Source organism: Salarias fasciatus, chromosome 6 (assembly GCF_902148845.1).
Source record: "Salarias fasciatus chromosome 6, fSalaFa1.1, whole genome shotgun sequence".
Lineage (NCBI taxonomy): Eukaryota > Metazoa > Chordata > Actinopteri > Blenniiformes > Blenniidae > Salarias > Salarias fasciatus.
In genome coordinates this window covers 15,057,937-15,080,052 of record NC_043750.1, presented here as the reverse complement: position 1 = coordinate 15,080,052, position 22,116 = coordinate 15,057,937, and the positions used below count along the sequence as shown (strand labels likewise).

Here is a 22,116-nt window from a genome sequence, read left to right as displayed (position 1 = left end):
GGTGAACGTCTTTTCTTTTCCTGTTCACAAAAACAGAACGTGACAACACGGCAACCGCATGAACCGAAAACAAAGCTGATGTTTCAACATCCCATAGGAAGGCAGACAGGTTGACGTTAAGATCCGCATTATCAGACTTTTTAATTATTATTTTTTTTTTATACACTCTACAACATTAGATTCCTTCACAGCACGGCTCTGTTGTGTTTAAATCCTACAAAGAATCTCAAAAGAAATGGATCTAAAAGTTACAGCAAACAGAACGTACTAAGAAACATGTCGATAGTAAAACACTAATAACAATCTGGTTTAATGCCTCAAAATTAACAAGAAAAAAAAAGTTGATAAAAGGCCCTTTACACATATTTATCTTTAACTCCCCATGTTGAATATTTCCTTTTATTTTAGAAAAAAAAAAAAAAAAAGAAGCTTAACTCCGGGCTTCCATCAACGCAACGGTCACGCAACAGACAAAACAAAAACATTTGAGTTAGCCGACTCAGGTATTATCAACACATTTTCACAAAGTTCAACAATCCAGTAAACATATTAGTCATATAAACAGACTTGATTTGTAGAAGTGCTTAAGTAACAGACAACATCGTGTGTAGAAAGAGACGTGTATAAAGCACTCATACGTACAGTGGGGAACTTACTGGCAATGCTTTCCTCTTCTTAGAGAGAGAAAATATCAAACCATCCATAAATGTGCAATATGTACATTCCTAAAGCATTTTAAAACATGTTGATCTCTTGTTCCTCCCAGATTACGTTCATTTAGTAAAAACAGTACAAGCTCTCATTTCAACCATGTTTGTGTGGGGGGTTGGTAAACTAGTCAGCCGCTGCCTGGATGTGACGAACTCTACATATTCTAGTTTGAGACATTTACTGTTGTACAAATGATACGAACGTCGATTTTTACAATAATGAGTGATTTAGCGCCAATATTCTGGACAGAATGAGCTCGGCAACGCTGATGGTAGCCCAAAGACGCTTCAGCTGACACAGATGTCACATGACTTGGATCTATGCAGGATCAACACAATCAGCTGATACTGGTGGGACTTTCCTTTTTTTTCCCTTCTCTTAAAGAATCATTTCAAATGATGTGACGATTTCTTAACATCAATACAACATAAGATCATCTGTTGTCATACAACCTTAACGGAGCTACAGGCAGCTGGACAAGATAGTTTTCTGTACAGTATCAGTGTTATGAGCAGAAGACCGTCGGTTCTTCATACCTACATGTCTGATCCCTGCTCTGAACAAGGCACAGGCAAAATACCCAGCTATAACTACTAAACAGTCTGATGTGAGACGCTGCTACATGTTTTACGGATGTGCAATTCAAAACCTTTACACTACTCACTTGATGTTGCTGTTTCTGAGTGCTGACGCTGCTCAGCCGCCTCAGGGGATCAGTCTGAATGACTGACCAAACCCTCAAATATTTCGGTCACTTTCAAGCTTGTTCTGCTCGACAGTCTCGCCATATGGAAAACAAAGCCTTTAAAGCCGTGGTTCTCAACTCCAATGCTCACGAGCTGCAATTCAGTTTCAATGTAATGTTCAGCGATATTTACAAATGGAAGTAAACAATGACTACTGTATCACACATAGAAGTGAATGTGCAGCTATAATTGTACCTTTTTTAAAATCAGTATCAGAACTAACAGTTCCAGTAACTTTGAATAAGTCTACAGTATATTCTTGTCCTGAATAGATCGATATAGTCATACGTCTCTTTGGTCTGTGATCAGGACTGGCTAGTTTGCTACTGAGGAGGTGAAATGATCTGGCTGTACTGTCAGAGAATCATTAGACTTCAGTCCCTCACTGGCTCCCAGTGAATTCGAGGCGTTCCCCCACTCGGGTCCTCGTGTTCCTAGAGCAGGGCGTTGGACATGTTACTGTTCTGCCAGCGCAGACAGGTGGTCTTGGAATGCTTGTATAGGTGTGAAGACTGACTGAAGCGTTTCCCACACTTCAGGCACGCGTACGGTTTCTCTCCCGTGTGGACACGGATGTGTTTCTTGCAGTCGGTGAGGGTGAGGAACGTCTTGCAGCAGATCTTGCAGGCGTACTTTCGCGCCCCCTCGACCACCAGCACGTTGTGCTCTGACAGAGCCTTCTTGCACTTGGACAGAACGTCTGCTGAAGCCCGGGTGAGCTGTGGGGGGAGGGAGGTGGGCCGGCCGCTGCTCATCTCGTAACCTCCGCTCTCGTTGAGAAGCAAGGGACTGGCCAGATTTGACGAGGAAGAAGCAGCATCCTGGAGAACTCCGCCCACTCCTTCCTCTCCCCCCATGCCTGAAGTCATTTTTGGAGCGATACGTCTGTAACCAGGATAAGCCAGAGCCGAGGCGGCCGGTCCTCCCGGTCCTCTTGAAGGTCGTCCCATTGAGTGAAGCCCCAAGCTAGAACGCGGAAAGTCCAAACCAAAGGGATCCACCCCTCCGCGTCCCCCACCCACACTCCCTCCGCCCCCTCTGGAGTTCCCTGATCCGTCATGCAGCGGATGAAGAAACAGAGAATCTGTCTGGAGATTATCACCAAACCTGTTTCTACTCTCGCTACTCAGTGGACTCGTCTGCAGCAGACTGGAAGAAGCAGAACCAGACGGACCCACGGTCTCCTGTCTCAGCAGGAAGTGATGCGCTACCGAGTCTCCAGTTGTCGTGTTTGGAAGGTCGTCCTCTCCAGGGACCAAGCCCGACGCACCGTTTTCATAATCCTTCTGGCTGAGAAAGCTTGAAATGCTGAAACCAGGCTTGCTGCCCAGTCTGCTGTTGCACCCGTAGCTTCCTCCGACTCCCGTGCCCCCTCCTCCTCCCACTCCCCCGCCACCTCCTCCTCCTCCACCTCCTCCTCCTCCTCCTGCCATGCTGTTCTTGTGGAGGAGCTGCTCCCTCGGCTGCAGCAGAGGGTCGGAGCTGGGCTGGGGTTCAGAGGTGAAGCTGCGGTCGCTGCTCTCCGGGCTCAGCTCCACCTTCTCCTCCTCCTCCTGGCAGCCGGGCTCAGCCGGGTCGCTGCCTTCAGCCTGCGACGTTACGTCACTGACTTCATCTGCCGGCTCCGGAGAACTCAGAGGCTCCCGTTTAACCACCACCTTAAGAACGCAAAACATAAACAAAATGTTAATTTGAACTTATTTATTGGTGCATTCAGGGTCACGATGCAATCAAATAATGCTGACAATTAGTTCAACTTATTAACATTTATATAGAGCACAGTAAAAAAAATACATTTTGCATCCAGCTTTCAATTTCATAACAATTTTCCCAAAATATCACTAAGTACCAGTGAGAGTTGCCTCAGTTCTTGAATTATTAGCAGGGCTAACTGTTGCATTAGCTGAATTAACCTCGGTATTTCACAGTGAGCAAACCTAGCGGCATCCTGAAGCTTTACCTTCCGTTCCTCTTCTTCAGCTTCCTCTTCCTCTGTCCCTGACTTCATCTTCACTCCAACTCTGTTGTCCTGGTCATGTTGCTCATCCATGTCCTCTTCCTTATTCACCCCACCTGCCATCCTCCCCAAGCTCTCCCCCTCGCAATGCCCACTGTCTGACTGGCTGGGCATCTGAGGGTCATCTTGGGACACGGCCACCAACGCCGTCAGCGCCGTGCCTAATTTGGATTCGTCCCCCATCTTGTGGGAGTCTGGGGAGAGAAGCGCTCCCTCCTCTCGCTCTGCGTTCACCCCTCCGTCTCCTAACAGGCCCAGGTTAGGACCGGAGGGGCGCGGCCGCTGTCTCGGCCTGTCCTCGGAGAGTCCCAGGGCAAGAGAGGGCTTACGCTTGTGGAAGCGTCGGATCGGGAAGGAGGCTCGCTGCTCGACCGCTCTACCGCTCACATTTCCCACCCCGTCCTCTTCCATCCCACCTAAAGCAGAGCTCACCAGACTGAGCCCCAGCTGCTGCAGCAGGAAGGAGCGTTGAAGTTTTGATGTTGCAGTGTTTGCTGCGAGATTGGCACTGGCCGCCAAAGCTGGGTTCACTGCTAAATCTGGCATCTGCTGCTGCTGCTGCTGCTGTCTGTGCCTCTGCTGCTCCTGCTGAGGATGGAGGTGGGCGGGTCTGTCCGACGAGGGCGACATCGGCAACGTGCGCGTGGTCAGATAGTGTTTGCAGGCCTTGACTACGTTGTTGAGGTGCAGGTGCGAAGCGGCGAGGAGGATATCCATGACGTTGCTCTCGCCGAGCATCAGCGTCGACGTGTACATCATGTCCACCAGAGCAGCAAAGGCTTCAGCTGTCACCACCTGTAGCACAAACATTTTATGAGATTTTTCTGCCACAGCTACTACAAACATTAGAAATGTTGTTTTACTAAACACATTTCCTGTCCAGTCACCGACCTCACTGTCCAGCTGGATCATGTTCATGCTTGCATCACCCTCTGCCACTGTAAACAAGGCTCTAAAGTGGGTACTGCAGGCTGCCAGCACCGACCGGTGGGCCTTAAAATGTCGGCTCCCCACCACGATGACACAATCACACAGCTGACCGTGGATCCGCTGATAGTTGAGCTGCTGGAAAATCTGCTCAAAGTGGCCTGGGAAATCCATGGTCCTGCAAGACAGACATAGAAAGCATAAAAAAAGAAAAAAAATTAGTGTGAACAACTGAAAAGTGAAATCAAAACAAGGACATTCTGTGGGGAATAAATTTTCATGGTGTAATATTGTAGATGTAAAATAGCAGAATGCATGAGAGCACACAGAGGAAAACGATTTCAATGTGATATAAAAGGTGTTTGGAAAAGGTTGTGTAAATTAGTGTTCTTCCAAGCATGATTGTACCATCTATTGATCACTGTATTACAGAGGGCAAAAAACTTGATATAAAGTAAAATAACCATGAATAAACTCAACAAGGCACCTTGAAGACAAAGTAAATTTCCAAGGTGCTTTGAGAGAATAAAACGATCTCAACCTATCACATAGATAACCCATGTGTGAAGTGACTGACATGCATGTGGATTCGTTCAACATTCCACATACAGGGACAATGTTCTTGTTTAGAAAGGATCAGCAAAATCATGATGCTTTTGCTAAAACGCTACAGTAATGGGCTTAAACTTAGATTAGATAAAGCTTTATTGCAATGTGATCAAAACCGTAAGAGTGGATTTAAATTAATGTACTAATGAGGAAAAGACTGGATACATCAGCTGTTATTTCGCATTTTGCAAGTTGATTAAAAAATAATTCTTCCAACAGGCCAATACTTTAAAGTTTGTATCTTTTACTTGCCACATGAACAGTAAAGTAAAGAAGCAAGCCTTGATATCTGGACACACGCACAAACACGCACGTCCCTCAACTGCGCCTGCACTAAAAAGAGCTTCCTTTTGTAACCATGCTGCCTTGTTTCTTTATCTGTCCACAGCAATAGTTTTCAGCATGGAGCCACGGATCACGTAGTTATGCCTGAAAAGAGAAGTGAGCCTTTCCTACCAGCAGCGAGGGGACAGCTAGCTAATGACTGGTGGCTGAACAGTTAACTCATCTAAAATTCTAACGAGGACTATAATAAAATAACACACTGATTATTACGGTGAGATAAGCGTGTCGTTGGTGTCTGACATTACCTTAACAGCTTAGGAAATGCTGGAGTCGAAGGATAAAGCGGAGCTCCGGCTGAAACAGAGCGAGCTAAAGTTAGCTGGCCGCGGACCAGCAGCAGATTGTCGGTTAGCTAGTGCCGCGGCATACGGTCCCCCCTCCGGGATGGATGGGCCCGTTAGTCTCCGTCCAAACACCGCTTCCTCCCCAACAGGACGTCCCCTCAAATGTGGCTCTGCGGAGCTGACATGCCTGCGGTCCTCCCCCGGACACTGTGCCCCGGTTGAAGCAGCCCGGTGTGGGGTCCAGAGATGTCCGCGGTGTCACGGTGGACTGGCTCCGCTCTCACAAAGGTGGACGCGTCGCGTCAGGCGGCCTCACCGCTCGATATCGGCCACATCCAACCGCGGCGATCCGGACGAAACGCGACCATCTATTATCGTCGATTATTATTGGATGTACGACACGCGGGTATTGTTATTTCCACAGTTTTTTTTTCCTCCTCTCAGACGGGTTTACCGAGCAGACTCACAGGGTGGCGCTGTGTGCTCAGGGGAGCAGACGACCTCAACCCGTCGGATGAAAGAGGAGTTCATCTCCGGTTTCTTCCACCGCTCAGTAATTCTACTCCACAGTTAGAGACTAAAACACATCCACACTGTGAACAATGTAATAACACATTCCTAAACAAAAGAAAGAAGCGTCACAGACTGAATAATTAACAGTGTCCAGCCATAAATCATCAAAAGTATTTCATTCAGCAAACCATTTTATCCAAAACAAATCATTACATCACAAAAAGAACTTCTGAGCATGTGTTGAAAATAGGTTTGATCAAGAATAGAAGCCAAGGTCAATGTTGACCGCCGCAGGTTTCGAACCAGCCACCCAATTTTGATCAACCTGAATAATCCCTAATCTTGTGGAACTGTGTATCAATCAGTGGTGCACGAGCTCCCTCTGGCGGTATATGAATGTAACTCAAAATTTATTTATTTATTTATTTATTTATTTATTTATTTATTTATTTGAATGAAATATAGCTGACAATATCCAACATTATAACATAGTTCAAGGCAACACTTACAGTTCAAGCAAGTATTATTTGCTGTTTTTATAAGACATAGTGAAGTGCTGCAATTGTCTTTATTAATATCGCTGCTTTACACCGTATTTCGTATTTCCATACTTGAGAACAACTAAACTATTGAATTTGTTTAAAGAATTTGTGGACCGCCCCCTCCTAAAACGTTGATGCATTTTGTTATTTTACTTCACTGTGTGAACTCATGAGAATAATTTTTAATCCCTGATTAAAATGGGAGACTAATTTTTACCTTTATTGGTCTTAGGCAACACAAAATTAAAACATGAGGTCTGATAGAAAAGAAAAAAAATGGCACCAGGAAAGAGAAAAAAAAAATCAAAACTCCAAGGGTTACTAAAAGATTGGTATTTCAGGAGCAATTTTATTATGCAATATATACAACAATATAATCCTAATAAAATACATGATGATGTAGCAACAGTAAAAAATAGTAAAACCATAAATAACAAAAAAGTGTCAGCAATGAGAACATTTTTGCCATGTTTGGAGTATCTACTCGGTTTACATTACCCATTGTCTTTCTGATTGAACACCAAGGAAAAAAACGTGGTTGTAACAGAATATTTAATTGATCTTATTTTCACGTTTTGTTGTCTGAAAAAGCAGGCGTTGGACTCACTGAGTGTGCATGAAAGGTTGAAAAAGGTTGGACTGTTAGTTAAAGCATGTAATTAACAGTTTCAACACTAGGCGTCACTCAGATTTTTTTTTTTCCAAAGACCTGATTTTCAAAGAAGAATCATTCAAAGAAGAATCATTCTCAAGATATATACAGTCAACATGTTAAATATCAAAGGCGTTTAGTTATTTATATTTTTAAAATATGAAGGCTGTGGATATTTGTGGATATATGACACAGGGTTGACAATCCTCACATGAACAGTCAACACGTGAATAAATATAAAGTTCCAGTTAAACCAAAGGTCGGCTCTCTTGTCAAGACGGAAGTGCTCGGGAGTGAACGCTCTTGTCTCTAACCTCTGCAGTCATGGCCGCCTCCTGCTCGTTAGTGTGCTGTGAAGAGGAAAGAGAGTCTGATCAAGCTGTTATAGGTAATTATTTCGAATTACTTGTATTTGTAAAGCGCACAGATTATGGTAACCTTGGCGGTTAATATTTGGGCGTATTTTGCTGTGCGCGTGTCTCGTCTGCACACGTGGTCATGGCGTTTATTGTTGACAGCACTCTGCATCTCTCACGTGCAAGGCTAAAAACAATGAAAATCTTGGGTCTCAGAGTAGTAGAGCCAGTTTTTGTGGCTGTTATGATCATGTTGATATGTGTCTTATAATCTTAATATGATTTACCCCTGTCAAACAGTTCGCTTCTCAAATGGAAACGTCAAAAATGAAGACAAACTGGATTTCACAATGTACAAGAATACGGACGAGAACAACCCCCGAAAAAAGAGCAGACGGATCCTGGTGAAGATGATCGCACTCTGCTGTGCCTTTACAGCACATTAATGATTCTCTCACTGTTTTAATGACTGTTATTTTCTTATCCTGTGTTTAGGTGGCTGAGTCAGACAGGCTGTCTTATGTTGGACATAATTTTGGAGTGGGGTCATTGAAATGCAACAGTCTGTGCAAGTAGGTGTATAAAGCATATTGCGACTTCATGACACTGTGATAATTGAGATGGCGATTATTCAGTGTGCTGTTTGGTGTCTTTTCAGATATTATGTTGGGGTGTTGAATAAAGAGACCATGCAAATGGAAGTCCACAGTGCACAGCTGTTCAACATGCAACCTGTAATACCAGGTAACGACAAAAAAAAAAAAAATCACCGCTCTAAATGAATCCAGTTCAGCAGGCCAGATCCAATCATAGCTTCGAAGGTATCATATATGTCCAGGATAATCTGGATGACGATCACAGAGTCAACACCGAGAAACACATACACACCTAATTTAGAGTCACAGGTACTGAGAGAAAGCCTATGCAATGAATTAGCCTGACAACTACTAACTCTTTCAACAGACTAACTCATAGCTTTTGCCTGTTTTGAGATTGTGTCTTGCTTATCTTCTGTTTCTGTGTTGCTTTGTCACCAGGAGAGACAACAGAGAGTGCTAAATCCCAGGATGCTCCTCAGTCCTACAGAGACAAGGTATGATGATTGCCATGTTTTTTTCCTTGGAATTAGAAAAAAAAGAAAAAAAAAAAAGAATGTGATTAAGCAAGAGAAACAAATTTTCATTAACAATTTTTTTTTCTCTCTTCAGGTTGACTCATTGATCGAAGCCTTTGGCACCACTAAGCAGAAGAGAGCACTGAGCTCCCGCAGGCTGAATCAGGTGGGCAGCGACACGCTGCACCATGCAGTGACCAAAGCTGCCAACTCTGTGATCGACAAGAAGGGCCTGGAAGGTAGACCACACAGACTGTTTGCACCACAGAAGTCAGAATACTCCTAAAATATATATTTTTCTAAATAAATACTTTTGACTAGTTGCAGTAGTTGATCAGATATCAGATTTCTCTGTCAGTGAAGGATGAGAACTTGTCCTGATTTCTGAATTAAGAGTTCACAAACTATACACAAGTATAAATACATCAGTGTTTGGCTAACTGCTTTGCTCGGCCTACCTTAAGCATTTATCTGCCTTCTCTCTCCTCAGCTCTCCAACAGGAGGTGGCTGAGACCGAGTCTCAGAACGACCTGTCTATTCACCTTCCTCCCTGCGACGCCAACGCTGACGCCCGAGAGAACGTCTACCCGTTCGATCAGCGTATCTTTTACTCGCTCCACAGCAGAGTGTGTGGTCATGTGTGTGTCCAGCTCTTCTAGCTTTGTTTGTAAAGATGTACTAGAACTTGTTCAGGTTTTTTCGCCTTGAATCCAAACCAACAGTCCTGAGTCCAGTGGAGTTCGATGCTTTGGAGCAGGCTGGTTCCAAGTTGGCAGCACTCACCCCAGAGGAGCTGCAGACGATGAGAAGTGATGGAAGGTAAACCGACATACGACTCGCTCTGTCTCAGATGATCAGATAAGCATCTTAATCTTTATTTGTATTTACCACAGGTGCCTGTCTGTCCTGAAGCATTTGGATAACATGCCGACTGCGGGTGAATTGAGAGAGAAAACGGCTCGCTGCGCCTTCTACCTTTCTCTGCTGCTCAAACTATCCAGGCAGAAGAGCGTCACCAGAAAATGTGAATAACTATTGTTCTGCTCTCTCGTATTTGCTGGGGACAAACTTGCTGTCCTCATTCAGGCAAATAACAGCTTGTGTTTGTGTGTGTGTGTGTGTGTGTACGCAGTTGGACAGGAGGACAACTGCCCTCGCATCATTCAGAACAAGCTGATGAGAAATTTCACCGTGGAGACTTTCAACAATGGCAGGTATGAAGCTGTCATCTTTGGTTGATTTGCTGAAATCAGTTCGTTTGAGGAGACTGGGTCACCATTTGTTTGTGACCACAGCGAAATGTCAGCAATTTGATTTTGCTGCAATCAAAAAGAATTGTAACTTATTTGAATCGACATACTTGGCCTGCTACATTTCAGATCAACCTGAAAAAATGGCGCTATCTCATACAGTATGGTAGTCCTGTGTAGTCAGGATATTTCTCTTGCACAGCTACAATGTTTTTCACTTCTGTTTAATAAGCTACACGCATTAAAAAAATTAAAAAGTAGGAAAATGAGTCTTCTTTCTCAGCTTACAGACTGACTTATTTGTGTTGTAAGTTGCAGAGAGTGGTGCCATGATTCCGTCAACACCAATGTTTACTGTCAGAGAAAATTGAAAAGTACTTGGCAAAGTGAAATCTACATTCAGCACAAATAATGAATCAGAAGCACATTACTGTGCATTGTGAATTTATGCACATCCAGTTTATTTGTTCTGAAATCTAGAAACTATTTTGTGTTAAAAAATTTTTTTGTTTTGTTTGGAGTGCCAGTAACACAAATGTAAAACCTATTATAAAGTTTTGCCAAAACAGTGCTTTGAAAAATGAGTTTAGCTCTCCCAAAAAAATCAAATTCATAGAGTTTTATCAAGGGAGATAAAATAAATGTAACCTTTAGCAGCAGCAGTAGTAAAAGCATCAATATTCTGTATTGGACACACAGCCTCAGCAGGCCGGCAGTCGCTCACAGGCGATGGAGACATCTGATCACGCCTGAATGTGACTTGACAGAGAAATGCATGTTTTCGGACTGTGGGGATGAAACCAGACATTGACTCTTTAAGTCTTAAATAGCTACAGATGTCACTTTGCACCTCGTGTTTTCACCTTAGGGTCCAGAACATCGTGTCGTCATCAATGCGAGCCAAGCTCGCCGCTTACTGCTTGGCTCTGCTGCTGCATATGGGTCACATGACTGCCGATCTGACGTTACTTCACCGTGATCTGGGAATTACTGAGGCCAGGTAAGAAGCAAGAGCAAAGTTTTTTCTGTTTGGAAGTCAGAGGTGTCATTGTCATCAGTACTCTTGCCATATTTTAAAATGTTTTTTTAATAGAACTGATTATTGTGAAAATGGAAGTTCCTGTTTATAATGTAGGACAGCTGACGTCTGCCACTTTAACTGATCCATTTGTTTTCATGATAGGATTACTGAAGTTGCCAAAGCAATGGGACTGACTCTAATTAAACCTCCCCGGGCCAAAGACGAAGACGCTACCCTGCGAGATGACCGCAAGCAGGCCACGCTTGTTCTGCCTCTAGTCAAATACGAACAGTTCACTGAGAGACGGAAACGCAAGAAGATGCACTGAGGAGCAAAAGAAGTCAGTCAGAAAACAAGACCTGTTTATTGTTTTGTTTTATAGACAAATAAAGTGGTTAACTTTAAGTTGTACGGGACATCATTGCTTAATGCTTACAAAAAAAAGCAAACTAATGAGCTGTAAACAAAATCTAGATGGCAGAACATCTAGCTGAGACGGTTGAAACGTATAGGCACATTTGTAGACATCACATATTGCACACTAAGAATCTTTATCCTTCTGACAGGCTGTTTCCAGGCGAGTGTGTGTGGTTGTGTATCACTGCGGAACATGATAACCGGAGGAAACTTTTTCAATCAATTTCTAAGCATGAAGTTGTACAAGAACACAAAACTCACCTGGAAACAGCAGCTCTATTCAAGAGGCAGGAGCTTCAGTTTGGCTTTGTTTTACTTTTTTTTTCTTGCATATACATCATGAACACCGTTTTCCTAGCTACAATCATCGAAGAAATCAGACCAGGCGCAGCTTTACTCTGCACCATATTTAGCTGGCATATCTGAAGCTTTCTTTGGACCCCCGCTAGGATTTAGAAATGTGCACGTCCTAACCAGCAAGTCTCAGGAGCTAATCAACCAAACAAAGGTAAAGATTTTGTGCTCAAATGGATTTAAATGTAGAATGACAACAGTGTACTTGGGTTTCACTTCATTGGTCCACGTTGTTTTTTTACAAGTGTGTCACGGTGTGGCAGATGGCCACTTTAGTGTTTCTGCTTCTTATAAAGCTTCACTCCAGCCGGACGGACCTTTTTATTAAAAGATCCTCTCGATGAAAAGACCTCTTGGTAAGATTGTCTTGCTCGTATTTCACAGGATGGAGCAGAACTTGCTGCCGTTGTGGCAGCCGCTTTCGACGGTCGCGCTGATCCGCGTCGTCATGGAGATGCCAAGTCGGGACGGGTACTGGGATGAGTTGAGGCCAGCAGAAGCGGGGCCCTGTGGGCGAGGAGGGGGGCTTTCCAAAACCCAGGGTGGAACGGATGTAGAGCTATAGAATAAGAAAAGAAAAAGATCCGCGTCTCAGACGTTCAGTCATCTTCTCGACTCGCTTCGTGTGGATCTGAGTGAAAGGTTGCTGTAGACTGCACACTCTGTCACTCCCCCACATAATCGCTGCAGTGTGGACGGCGGAAGAAAAGAGTGCAGAAAGTGAAAATGTGAGGTGTCAGTTGCCTAGTTACCTGTTATGCCTCAGAATATTGTTGTTGCGCAACACGCAGCTTTCATTGGCAGGATCCATGTGCAGCAGGGATTTTCTGTTTTCAGGGTGACCCTGATATAAGACGTTGTCATGGACGACGCCTTTCACCGGCCCCAGCAGGGCGATGCCGCAGCCCTGAGCTGGCTGGACACGATTGCGCATTACCTAGACAAAGAAAATCAAACACTTTAAAGGCAACTACAGTTGCTGTAGTTCAGCCTAATTTAAAAAAAGAAATGCAAAAAAAGGTGATGCATCCACTAAGAGAAAAGATTGAGATTATTCTTTTCTTGCAGCACTTGATTGAGAGTTCTCAGAGTTTTTCCTTCATCCATCATCTGAGCAGCACTTTAATTAAATTAACAAATTTTATAGCCACATTCTATGTTCTGCTCATTTAAAGCTTTCTGGTTTATACTTCACTCAAGCTGCAGCACATTTCATTTGCATGATTTTTGGGTGCGCGGCAGCGTGTGGTTGGAAGAATTCACACTTTCACAAATACACCACACCAAGGTAGCAATGCCACCAGGGTGAGCTTCAACCACCACAACTGTGAAAACACAATCTCCCTCTAAATCTGACCTTGATATCGGCGCTTCCAGAGATCTGGATCCCACATCCACAGTTTCCAACCACGTCGTTCTCCACAATCTGTCCTCCGCTGCTGAAGCTGACACCGTGGCCGCTGTTCTCATAGATACCATTGCCGCGCAGCTCCACTCTGCAGTCCTTCTCCACGGTAACGCCACCCCGGCCGTTTTCTCGGATGCAGTTGGTAACGAGTCGGGTCAGCTGACTGCTCTGCAGCACGGCCACGCCGGGACCACGGTTGTTGTTTATGAGGTTGGCGAAAACATTCAGGGCCTCGCTGCTCTTGACATACAGACCAACTGCTGTAGAGAAAAAACAAAACAAAACAGGATTGCAGGATCAGTGATGAAGAGGGACTGACGTTTTGCATTTCACGTGTCAGATTGGTTTAGTACCTCCGTTGTAGCTCACGCAGTTCCCCTCCACCAGCGCCACGCTGATGCACCGACGGGCGGAGTGGCGCTCATCCTCGCTTTCCAGATCGCTCTCCCAAGCGAACAATTCCCCTTCTTCATTAAAGTTTTCCTGCCCGTCTCTTCCTTCCACATCGACTTCCCTTCTCTCCCCGCTGCCTCCATCTCCGCCGATCCCCTCCTGCCCCGGCCAGTTCCCCTGATTGGCGTCCATGCTATCCGGGTCCTTCCGGCAGAACACCGCCAGCCCGTACATGCCGTTATGGATGATGAAGTTCGACAGGAGCTGTGGGAGGCTGGAGGACATGACCCAGACGCCGCAGCCTTTGTTACCTGTAGACAGCAGAGAAAACTCCTGTAGCGTCGCTTTTGGAAATACACTGTATATGTTTATTTATTGCACGTTGTGATATAATCAGGAATTACACACAGTAGACGTGGTTTCCCTCGATCAGTCCTCGTCCTCTCTCTCCCACCACCACGCCATCCGAGTAACCGTAGCAGATGTAGTTGTTCTTTAAGACGGGGTCGCCGCCTCTACGAATGTCCACGCCGCCCCACTGGTTCTCTCTGATGACGTTCTCTGACATCAAAATCCACTTTTCACTTCACGTGAACAAAGTAAATGAAGAAGTAAATGAGACCCGATGGAAGAACTTACCTGTTATCATCCCTCTGCCGTTCTCGTTGACGGCGATCCCCGCTGCCTGGCCTTGAAAGATGTGATTCCCACTACGACAGAAAGACGAGTCATAACTGTAGCCTATTCTCCCCCGCTTAATGGAAGTTGGCACAAAGAAAAGGAAAATAGATGAAAAAATTCCTAACAAGTTTTGATTTTGTGTTTGCAGAGCCTCCAGGACCAGGCTGCATTGTTTATGTTAGCACCTCCGCCCACAGCCCCGCATCGTCCAACGTTATGCAACACTTTGCACCACACATTAAATGCAAAATGCTCCGTTATCCCCAGCAACAACAGTATTTCTCTGCACTGCAGCACTCTTGGTACTTATAAAGTTGTCTGGACAGATTTATTAAACCATTCAATGTCACACTTCACTTATACACTGAAGATTTTAAACCTTGCAAAGAAACTTGACAAAAATGGTGGAATGAGCTTTTTGTATGACTAGTGCAGGTACCTCCAAACACATCGAAAAAATGTAAGAAAAAAAAAAAATTGGGCAACAGAATTCTACTGCAAAGATACACTTATTTTCACTGGCAAAGTCAGTAGGATGCACAGGGATAAATGACTCAATAATTTTGAGTTTTAATAATGCATTTAATATGTAGAACACTTAACTGTCACGAAAATCTCCTAAGGTTAAAAACAACATGATAAAAGATTTAAAAATACTAATACAAGTTAAAATATCTGCTGCGAAGAAAAGAACTGCAATTTCAATTTGTTGTTTGAGCCAGTGGCTTTAGCAAACCTTTTTTAAAAAAAAAAAAAAAACTATGTTAAGACTTCAAATTATCTTTAAAACATGACGGGAAAAGAAGGCGCTGGAGAGCGACCTACCTCACCACAGGATTTCCACTGAAGAGGATATACACGCCCGCTTCTTTGTTGTTATAGATCTGGTTGCTCCGAATGGAACCTTTTCCATTTCCAAGAACAACCACCCCAGAACGCAAACCACTGTGTATCTTATTACACTGTGAATTATACAAAACAGAGAGCAAAAGTCATTGTAGCAAAGACGACACTGAAACCACTTGACTTTGGTTGCATGTATACAGATTCTATGTGTGTTTCAAAGAAAAAGCAAGATTATAGTAACTTTCAAAGTTTTTCATATGATAACGATGCAGCACATCCAGATAGATATTGGTGATATAAATGATAAAAGGCAATGAGATGCAGCTGAAACCTGAAGCTGTAACTGGACTTCGTGTCAGGATTATTACGCCAGGCGCTGGAGGTGTTAGCGGCAGTAATTACCACGATGGTGGGGTTGGCCCCTTTCCGTATGTCCAGTCCCGCCTCTCCGTTTGAGTGGATGTTGTTTTCTGCGATGAGGCCCTGAGCAGAGAGGCGCAGGAACACACCTGACGCGCGGCACTCGCACACCTCGTTTCTCAGCATCACTATCTGAGGAAGGAAAGAGGGAGCTCAGGTGACGGTGCGAAGACAAAACCGCTGATTAATTACTAATGATCTGAGCCACTGGTTTAGGCTGACACAAAGCCCAAATGGTAAAGTAGAAACTCTGGAAATCGAAACATGATGGATTCTCTTCTCAAACAAAGTTAGAAGAACTTTATTTACTGTGGAGTTCTGGATGCAGCGAACGGCGTAATTCAGCCCGCGGAACACATTTTCCTCCAGTCGAGCTTGTCCATAATTAGACAAGTGCACGCCGCCCTTTCCGTCCCTGAAGAGGCAGCGTCGGAGGATGCAGCCAAGAGTGGATGCTGCCAACATTTGAGCCTCTGGGTCCCTGTCTAATTCCTGCTGAAGGGTGAGGGGTGCAGGGGTCACAGATGGGGGATCAGGGGATGAGGCGAGTGGCGGAGAGCCATCTGGCTGGGGTTTGAGCAAATGTGACAGACCGTGATGGTCACAGGGGATTTTGTAATTCTGAATAAATTGATTTTTGGTGTCGTTGCTCTCTGCTCCATCTCGGTGCTCCTCCTCGCCCTCGCTGCGCTCACCGTCGCTCCAGCCATCTTCGATCACTGTGCCCTGACACACCGTGTCCACCCCGGCCCTCCTCCTCCAGTCCTCGATGTTCACCGGCTCGTTTTTAGCATGAGCGGCAGGAGGCTGAGGCCCACCAGCAGAGCCTGCCTGCGGGCTTTTGGGGGAGCTGGTGGAGCCAGCCACGACACACGACGGGAACGTCCTGGTCAAAGCGGCCAAGTGTTTACAAGCCCAGTTCCTCTCCGACACCGGGGGGCCTTCCACAGTCACCGAGGCTGTGTCGCTTCCCGAGAAGTCGCAGCTGTCCAACAAACTGAGGACAACACCCATCAAGTGGGCCGAGCTGCCCTGTGAGAAGGAGCAGAACCGGGCCTGGCACGTCCCCGGCCCCCGGATCTGCAGCTGAGCGCCCTCGAAGTTGCAGTTGTCTAGTTGCACGTGGCCCCATGATGTCTGGAGAAGAGCAGAGAGAGAGGAGGTGGTTGAGGAAAAAATTAATTAGACATGCTATTAAAGATATAAAGATATGTGAAGATACAGAAGAGAATAATTCACGAGGGAGCTGCTTCAGTTAAAAGGAAAGATAGAACTTTACTCTAAAATACCACAAGGTTCACACAAGAATTCACCAAGCGTTGGATTGTTCGCCAGCTAATAAAAGAACGTCAGTTCAGCTTAGACTGTCATGAAAAAGGCCTTCTCATGATGTGTTTCATTTTAATCCTGCAAAAAAAAAAATAATAATTTGTCTTCCCAACATGCTTACAGATGAGGTAGGACAAATTTTAAAAACCAAGGTCTAAATCAAGTCACAACAGCAATGAAGTATGAATCATAAAAAGCTCTAAAATACACACAAAATCCAACAATTTTGAGATAAAACATATTTCTAATAATTAATACTTGTGTCACTGAAGCTTCTTGACCTCCAGCCTGAAGGAAGCAAACAAACTTGTCTCTTTTAGTTTTGGCCAGAAAATGAGTTCAAACTGCAACAAATAGCAGACTTTGTTGAAAACACGCCAAACCGAAGCATCCGAAGTGAGACGTTTCACTCTGCAGCCAGACTGATGCAGCGTGGTTGTTTAGAGCCGGAGAAAAGCCGTGGGATTGCTTCAGGGCCGGGGCCTTTGTGGAAGCGTCTGTCTGGATTCACTCTGGTCGCTGTGCTTTCCAAGGTCATTCACACCAAGTTGACTAGCGACTGTGTGCTTGTCAGGAACATCCCTGGAAACTCGTTCGCAGTGTACCATGCCCTTGGTCCGGTGCTGACCTAGATCAGGGGCTCTCGAGCCTGTCCTCGCAGGACTTGAACCACATTCTGCCCCCAAACTCTAATGCATGTTTTGCCTAATGGCATGGTTGAAAGTTGGATTTCACATTGTAAGACATAAAGATTATGGCTTTTCTGCGCTATAGGGAAAGAAAAGTATAATCTCATGTCCAAGCTGCAGGCTTTTAGTTTAGATTATAGGTTTGTAACATTCACCATCGATAGCATAAAGTTGACACTACAGATGATGGGTTGGATGTTTCCTCACCTTGTAGACAACAGTGGAGAACCAGGGTGGCATGAACACCAGGTTACAGAGTCTGGCGGTGGGACACTGCTGCTCCACACACACCAGGAGGGCCACCTCGCCCAGCCGGCCCAGCCCCACCAGCTCCACCGGCACCTTCAGCACCACCTCGGCCTGCTCCTCATACACCCCCGGATGGAGAACCACGCGGTCATACGCCCCCACCACTCCGAGCGCCCCTCGGAGGGTGTCAAACTCATACCCGGGGCCCACGTGCCAAACCCTGCGGACCTTCCGCCTTCTGAAAAAGAGGAGGCAGGCCGAGGACTGCAGCTCCGGTCCGTTCTGGGTCCAGGTCCGGGAGGCGAGGGCGTGCTGCTTCAGGGCCTCCCTCCAGGAGGGGGGCTCCAGGTGGGGCCGGCTGGGCCAGTTGGGGTGCCTGCACTCGGGGCAGCCCAGGCACAGCTGCCTCCAGCGGGTGTTGTCCAGGGACAGGACGAGCTCCCTCCAGGCGCGGCACACCTGGCAGCAGCGGCCCAGGTCCGCCAGAGGCAGGTAGGCCAGGATCACCCTCCACAGCTCCACGGGGAGGCTGCCCACCTCCATGGCAGCAGAGACGCACCTGGAAACAGTCACACCAGGAAAGCCCTGACACAACAACAACAACAACCACCACACAGCAACAGCAGCAGCAGCAGCCGGAGAGGCTACTGTCTGCGCTCGTGAACAAACAGGCAGTCGCGCGCGGCGCTGCGGCAGAAACACCACGCTGCCGAGCACTCCGAACTGAAAACACAACCCAGACCCGCACGGAGGGCTGCGGTTCACAGGACTGGAAGTTTGGTTGGTTGGAGGAGCTAGCCAGCGCTAGCCCCGGCAGCATCCTCCCGAGCCGAGCAGCCTACCTCCCTTTTGTCTTCTCAGCAGTTCTCCATACTTGGACGAATCAACACATGTCGGCCGCCGTGCACGTCCGCCGCAGAGACCCGGGTCCGCTCAGCGTCCGGGGGCTCACGGCGAGCCATGGTGCCGCGGTCCAAACGACGGAAGAGGCGCCGAGCGAACACGCACGCACATCTCCATCTTCCGCTTCCCAAAAGTAGGCGTTCACTTTCTTCCTGCGCTCACGGACACGATCTCCAGGGAGCAGGGGAACTATTTACACCGCGTTTTATCCTCATGACTCACAGGAGAGCAGGGAACGGGCCTTTCACTGAATTATCTCCACTTTTTCTTTTCCCACAGCCAGAAAAGTACATTAATTTAACCAGTCATTTGAAACACAGACAATGTAATTCATTATTTTAAAGAAAGTATTTATTTTGAGACCAATTCAATGTGAAAACAACAGAAACATCCAGTTATTATGATCACTGAGCCCATGAATGCTCCAATCAAATTACAAAAACAAACAAACATAGAAAAGATTTGTTTCACAAATTAAAACTATTTTAGCTGGAAATAGAAAAAAAGGATAGTCCATCCCTTTTAAGCCTTAGAAATGGTAAACTATGTGCAATGCTTTTACACACAGATATTTTATTACATAGAAGTGGTCACAATCACAGATAGGGGCGTTCACATGTCCAAAGTGACAATGTTTTACTTTTTTGGGGTTCTTCATACTCTGTCCTTGAAGATACAGCTAGCCTTTCTATGTAATCACACAGTATATGAGTGTGTCTGATGAAGGCAGTGATCTTTATAAGGTAAGTCCAGTTAAGAGCGACTTTTGTAACCTTTTGAAGATGACAACATTGATAATATCAATTACAGTTGTATTTAAATGTCCCCTTTAGGTAGTGGGGACAAAAGCAGGATGCAGTAATGAAGCCCAGAGGCGGAGGTGGGTCTCAGTACAGAGGGGGCGGAGCATTCTCTACGGGCCCTTATGATAGTAATTTTATCATTCAAACAATACCTCATGAAACCATTAAACAACACACTAGTGCTCACTTTTATTGAGCCAAGCAAACCTATATGCCTCAGAAAGGAGAATAAAGTCCCAAACCAGTTCACAAACTTGTTCTGAAGAACAAATACACACACACACACACACACACACACACGCACAGTCTCGTATTTCTATCCTTGTGGGGACCGTCCATTGACTCCCATTCATGTCTAGCCCCTAACCCTGACCCTTACCCTAACCCTAACCCACACCACAACAAAGCCTAACCCTAAAGAAATGTTTTTGCACTTTTACTTTTTTCAGTAACAACAACATGGTCAAGAAAACACTGTTTCTCCTACTTAGGACCGGAAAAAGGTCCCCACAAGGCACGTCGTTCCACGTTTTGCTATCCTTGTGGGGACATTTGGCCCCAACAAGGATAGAAATACGAGAACACACACACACACACACACACACACACACACACACACACACACACACACACACACACACACACACACAAATGCAGCCTCACAGGTGTCAATCTTCTGGTGCTGAAAACGCATCTGTACCATCTTTGATACAACTCAAATATAAAATGAACATAGCTGGTCTAAAATTGCACAATCTATTCAGATAGCTATAGACACAGCTATCTATATCTTTTGGGGTTCAGTATATTAGAAAAAAAATAGACTCGTCGGTCTCTTATAGTTGAAAGCAACACAAGGCACATTCAAATGGGCAGGTGTTTAAGACCACAGCATTCTGATAAAGATAATATTTTTGAAGGTTTCACTGACTCACCAGTGGCTCCGATGTTCGGTTTTGGGTAGTACCGCTAGCGGCTAGCATAGTGTTTAGCATACTGTTTAACTTCCCTTCAAAGAGTTCAGATCAAGTGCAAAGAAAAAACTCGTTAAAGGGCAACTTCGGTTTTTTGACATCTGGACCTTATTTCTAGGTGTGTGCATGCTCATATACTCTGAGATTATGTCCCGCGCTGAAGCTCCATTGCCGTGGCCCCCGCTAAGTGCGGCTACATCAGTTGGATCTAAATAACTTCTGAAGGACTCCGAGCTGCACGATGTTTGTCTGAGTGAGTATATGAGCATGCACACACCTAGAAATAAGGGCCAGATGTCAAAAAACTGAAGTTGCCCTTTAATGCCGCTCAGCCAATCAGCGCTGGCTTACAGCTCTGATGCGTTCATGGACAGTCGTAGTGTAAGAATTATAAATTGGAGCCCACAGTCATATGCGTATACATTCTCGCACACACTGCACATTTTATTATATTAATTTATATGAACATATCACATGAAACAGGGCCCTATGACCTTGTGGGCCCTGGGGCGACCGCCCCCTTGTCTCTACTCTGACTCCGCTACAGTCCAAACCATTATTCAGATAATTACATCTTTTTGTCGAGTGATATTAGAAAAACTGCTGTGGAGATGAAGGCCTATATATTTGTATTTCAAAAGCATAATTTTACTTCCACTTTGCAGATATGAAGCATATTGCATTGGTTTGTCACATACAATCCCAATGCAATGTGTTTATATTTGTGGTTGTTATCATACAAAATGTGGAAAAGTTCAAGGGGAATGAATACTTTTGCAAGCCTCTTTAACCAAGTAAGGCTGACTTGATTGTAACCAGACAAAAATTACAACATTGTCTGATGTTTTATCTCATACAGATGCATCATTGTTTGACAGTTTAAAAACAGAGGATTAAAATGTACGGGAAGACACAAGTCTTGATTTCAGCAGAAATCAACAGTTTTTCTTTCTTAAGAAGTACATCCTTTGTTTCGAAACAACCAAAGTATTTCATCAGAAAAAGAAAAAAAAAATATTTTCTGAAGAAATCAAGACTTGTAACTTCCAGTATTTTTATTGAGATTTTTTTTTTTAGAAGACCTCTTACTGGCCTCATGGAGATATCCTGCTATCCTGTTCTCAGGAAAGAGAATTCAACAGAGACCACCATCATCAAACTGCAAGAAAAACCCGAAGAGATCTAATATTTAAGTCTAATATAACAATTGAAATGATTATGAAAGTGTGTTTCTTGCAAGTGGCTTGATCCTTCTTATTAGCGATTGGAGGTCTTAAGAAGATAACATTTTACAGTAAACATAAAAGTTGGTACCTATGTGCTCTGACTGACAGATTAGTCAAGAAATATATCTTTACAGCTGCAGCTTAATGGAGGGTTCACAACAGGTAAGCATGGCCTGCCTGGAAATGACGCTGGGGGAAACGCAGGAGGATGGGCCAAGGTAAAGGCTCCTTCAGGTAGTGACGAAACAGGGAGTGGTGCCGGAAGCTGAGCATGTAAATCAGATGACGGGGGTTTGCCGGAAAGATAAGGTTACTGAAGGATAGTCGGGAGGGGCT

At 45.1% G+C, this 22,116-nt stretch overlaps 3 protein-coding genes across 3 annotated transcripts; 1 reads left to right on the top strand and 2 right to left on the bottom strand.

Moving 5' to 3' along the window:
* Nucleotides 1–442: 442 nt before the first annotated feature.
* On the bottom strand, nucleotides 443–6,059 carry LOC115389630 (zinc finger and BTB domain-containing protein 5-like). Its single transcript, XM_030093110.1, has 4 exons — nucleotides 5,601–6,059; nucleotides 4,366–4,579; nucleotides 3,418–4,269; nucleotides 443–3,115 (listed from the first exon to the last, which is right to left on the bottom strand). Exons 2-4 carry the CDS (start codon nucleotides 4,573–4,575, stop codon nucleotides 1,892–1,894), a joined length of 2,286 nt encoding a protein of 761 aa, XP_029948970.1. The 5' UTR covers nucleotides 4,576–4,579; nucleotides 5,601–6,059; the 3' UTR covers nucleotides 443–1,891.
* Nucleotides 6,029–11,441, top strand: LOC115389631 (DNA-directed RNA polymerase I subunit RPA49-like). The gene is made up of 13 exons (XM_030093111.1): nucleotides 6,029–6,045; nucleotides 7,669–7,734; nucleotides 8,003–8,106; nucleotides 8,198–8,274; nucleotides 8,361–8,446; nucleotides 8,740–8,795; nucleotides 8,911–9,055; nucleotides 9,307–9,417; nucleotides 9,540–9,636; nucleotides 9,711–9,841; nucleotides 9,950–10,031; nucleotides 10,936–11,067; nucleotides 11,251–11,441. Exons 2-13 carry the CDS (start codon nucleotides 7,671–7,673, stop codon nucleotides 11,414–11,416), a joined length of 1,251 nt encoding a protein of 416 aa, XP_029948971.1. The 5' UTR covers nucleotides 6,029–6,045; nucleotides 7,669–7,670; the 3' UTR covers nucleotides 11,417–11,441.
* LOC115389629 (F-box only protein 10-like) lies at nucleotides 11,430–18,980 on the bottom strand. Its single transcript, XM_030093109.1, has 11 exons — nucleotides 18,717–18,980; nucleotides 17,833–18,433; nucleotides 15,917–16,744; nucleotides 15,590–15,739; nucleotides 15,167–15,303; nucleotides 14,300–14,370; nucleotides 14,069–14,221; nucleotides 13,621–13,971; nucleotides 13,217–13,527; nucleotides 12,612–12,796; nucleotides 11,430–12,418 (listed from the first exon to the last, which is right to left on the bottom strand). Exons 2-11 carry the CDS (start codon nucleotides 18,415–18,417, stop codon nucleotides 12,238–12,240), a joined length of 2,952 nt encoding a protein of 983 aa, XP_029948969.1. The 5' UTR covers nucleotides 18,418–18,433; nucleotides 18,717–18,980; the 3' UTR covers nucleotides 11,430–12,237.
* Nucleotides 18,981–22,116: the final 3,136 nt, after the last annotated feature.

Excerpts from the sequence above, each read along its gene's own strand:
- LOC115389630 (XM_030093110.1), bottom strand. The coding sequence starts at position 4,575 with ATGGATTTCCCAGGCCACTTTGAGCAGATTTTCCAGCAGCTCAACTAT. Across the intron at positions 4,270-4,365 it reads TGATCCAGCTGGACAGTGAG|GTGGTGACAGCTGAAGCCTT; the intron begins GTCGGTGACTGG and ends TTTGTGCTACAG. Across the intron at positions 3,116-3,417 it reads CTGAAGAAGAGGAACGGAAG|GTGGTGGTTAAACGGGAGCC; the intron begins GTAAAGCTTCAG and ends TGCGTTCTTAAG.
- LOC115389631 (XM_030093111.1), top strand. The coding sequence starts at position 7,671 with ATGGCCGCCTCCTGCTCGTTAGTGTGCTGTGAAGAGGAAAGAGAGTCT. Across the intron at positions 10,032-10,935 it reads GAGACTTTCAACAATGGCAG|GGTCCAGAACATCGTGTCGT; the intron begins GTATGAAGCTGT and ends TTTTCACCTTAG. Across the intron at positions 11,068-11,250 it reads CTGGGAATTACTGAGGCCAG|GATTACTGAAGTTGCCAAAG; the intron begins GTAAGAAGCAAG and ends TTTTCATGATAG.
- LOC115389629 (XM_030093109.1), bottom strand. The coding sequence starts at position 18,417 with ATGGAGGTGGGCAGCCTCCCCGTGGAGCTGTGGAGGGTGATCCTGGCC. Across the intron at positions 15,740-15,916 it reads GCTGCATCCAGAACTCCACA|ATAGTGATGCTGAGAAACGA; the intron begins GTAAATAAAGTT and ends TTCCTTCCTCAG. Across the intron at positions 13,972-14,068 it reads CGAGGGAAACCACGTCTACT|GTAACAAAGGCTGCGGCGTC; the intron begins GTGTGTAATTCC and ends TGCTGTCTACAG.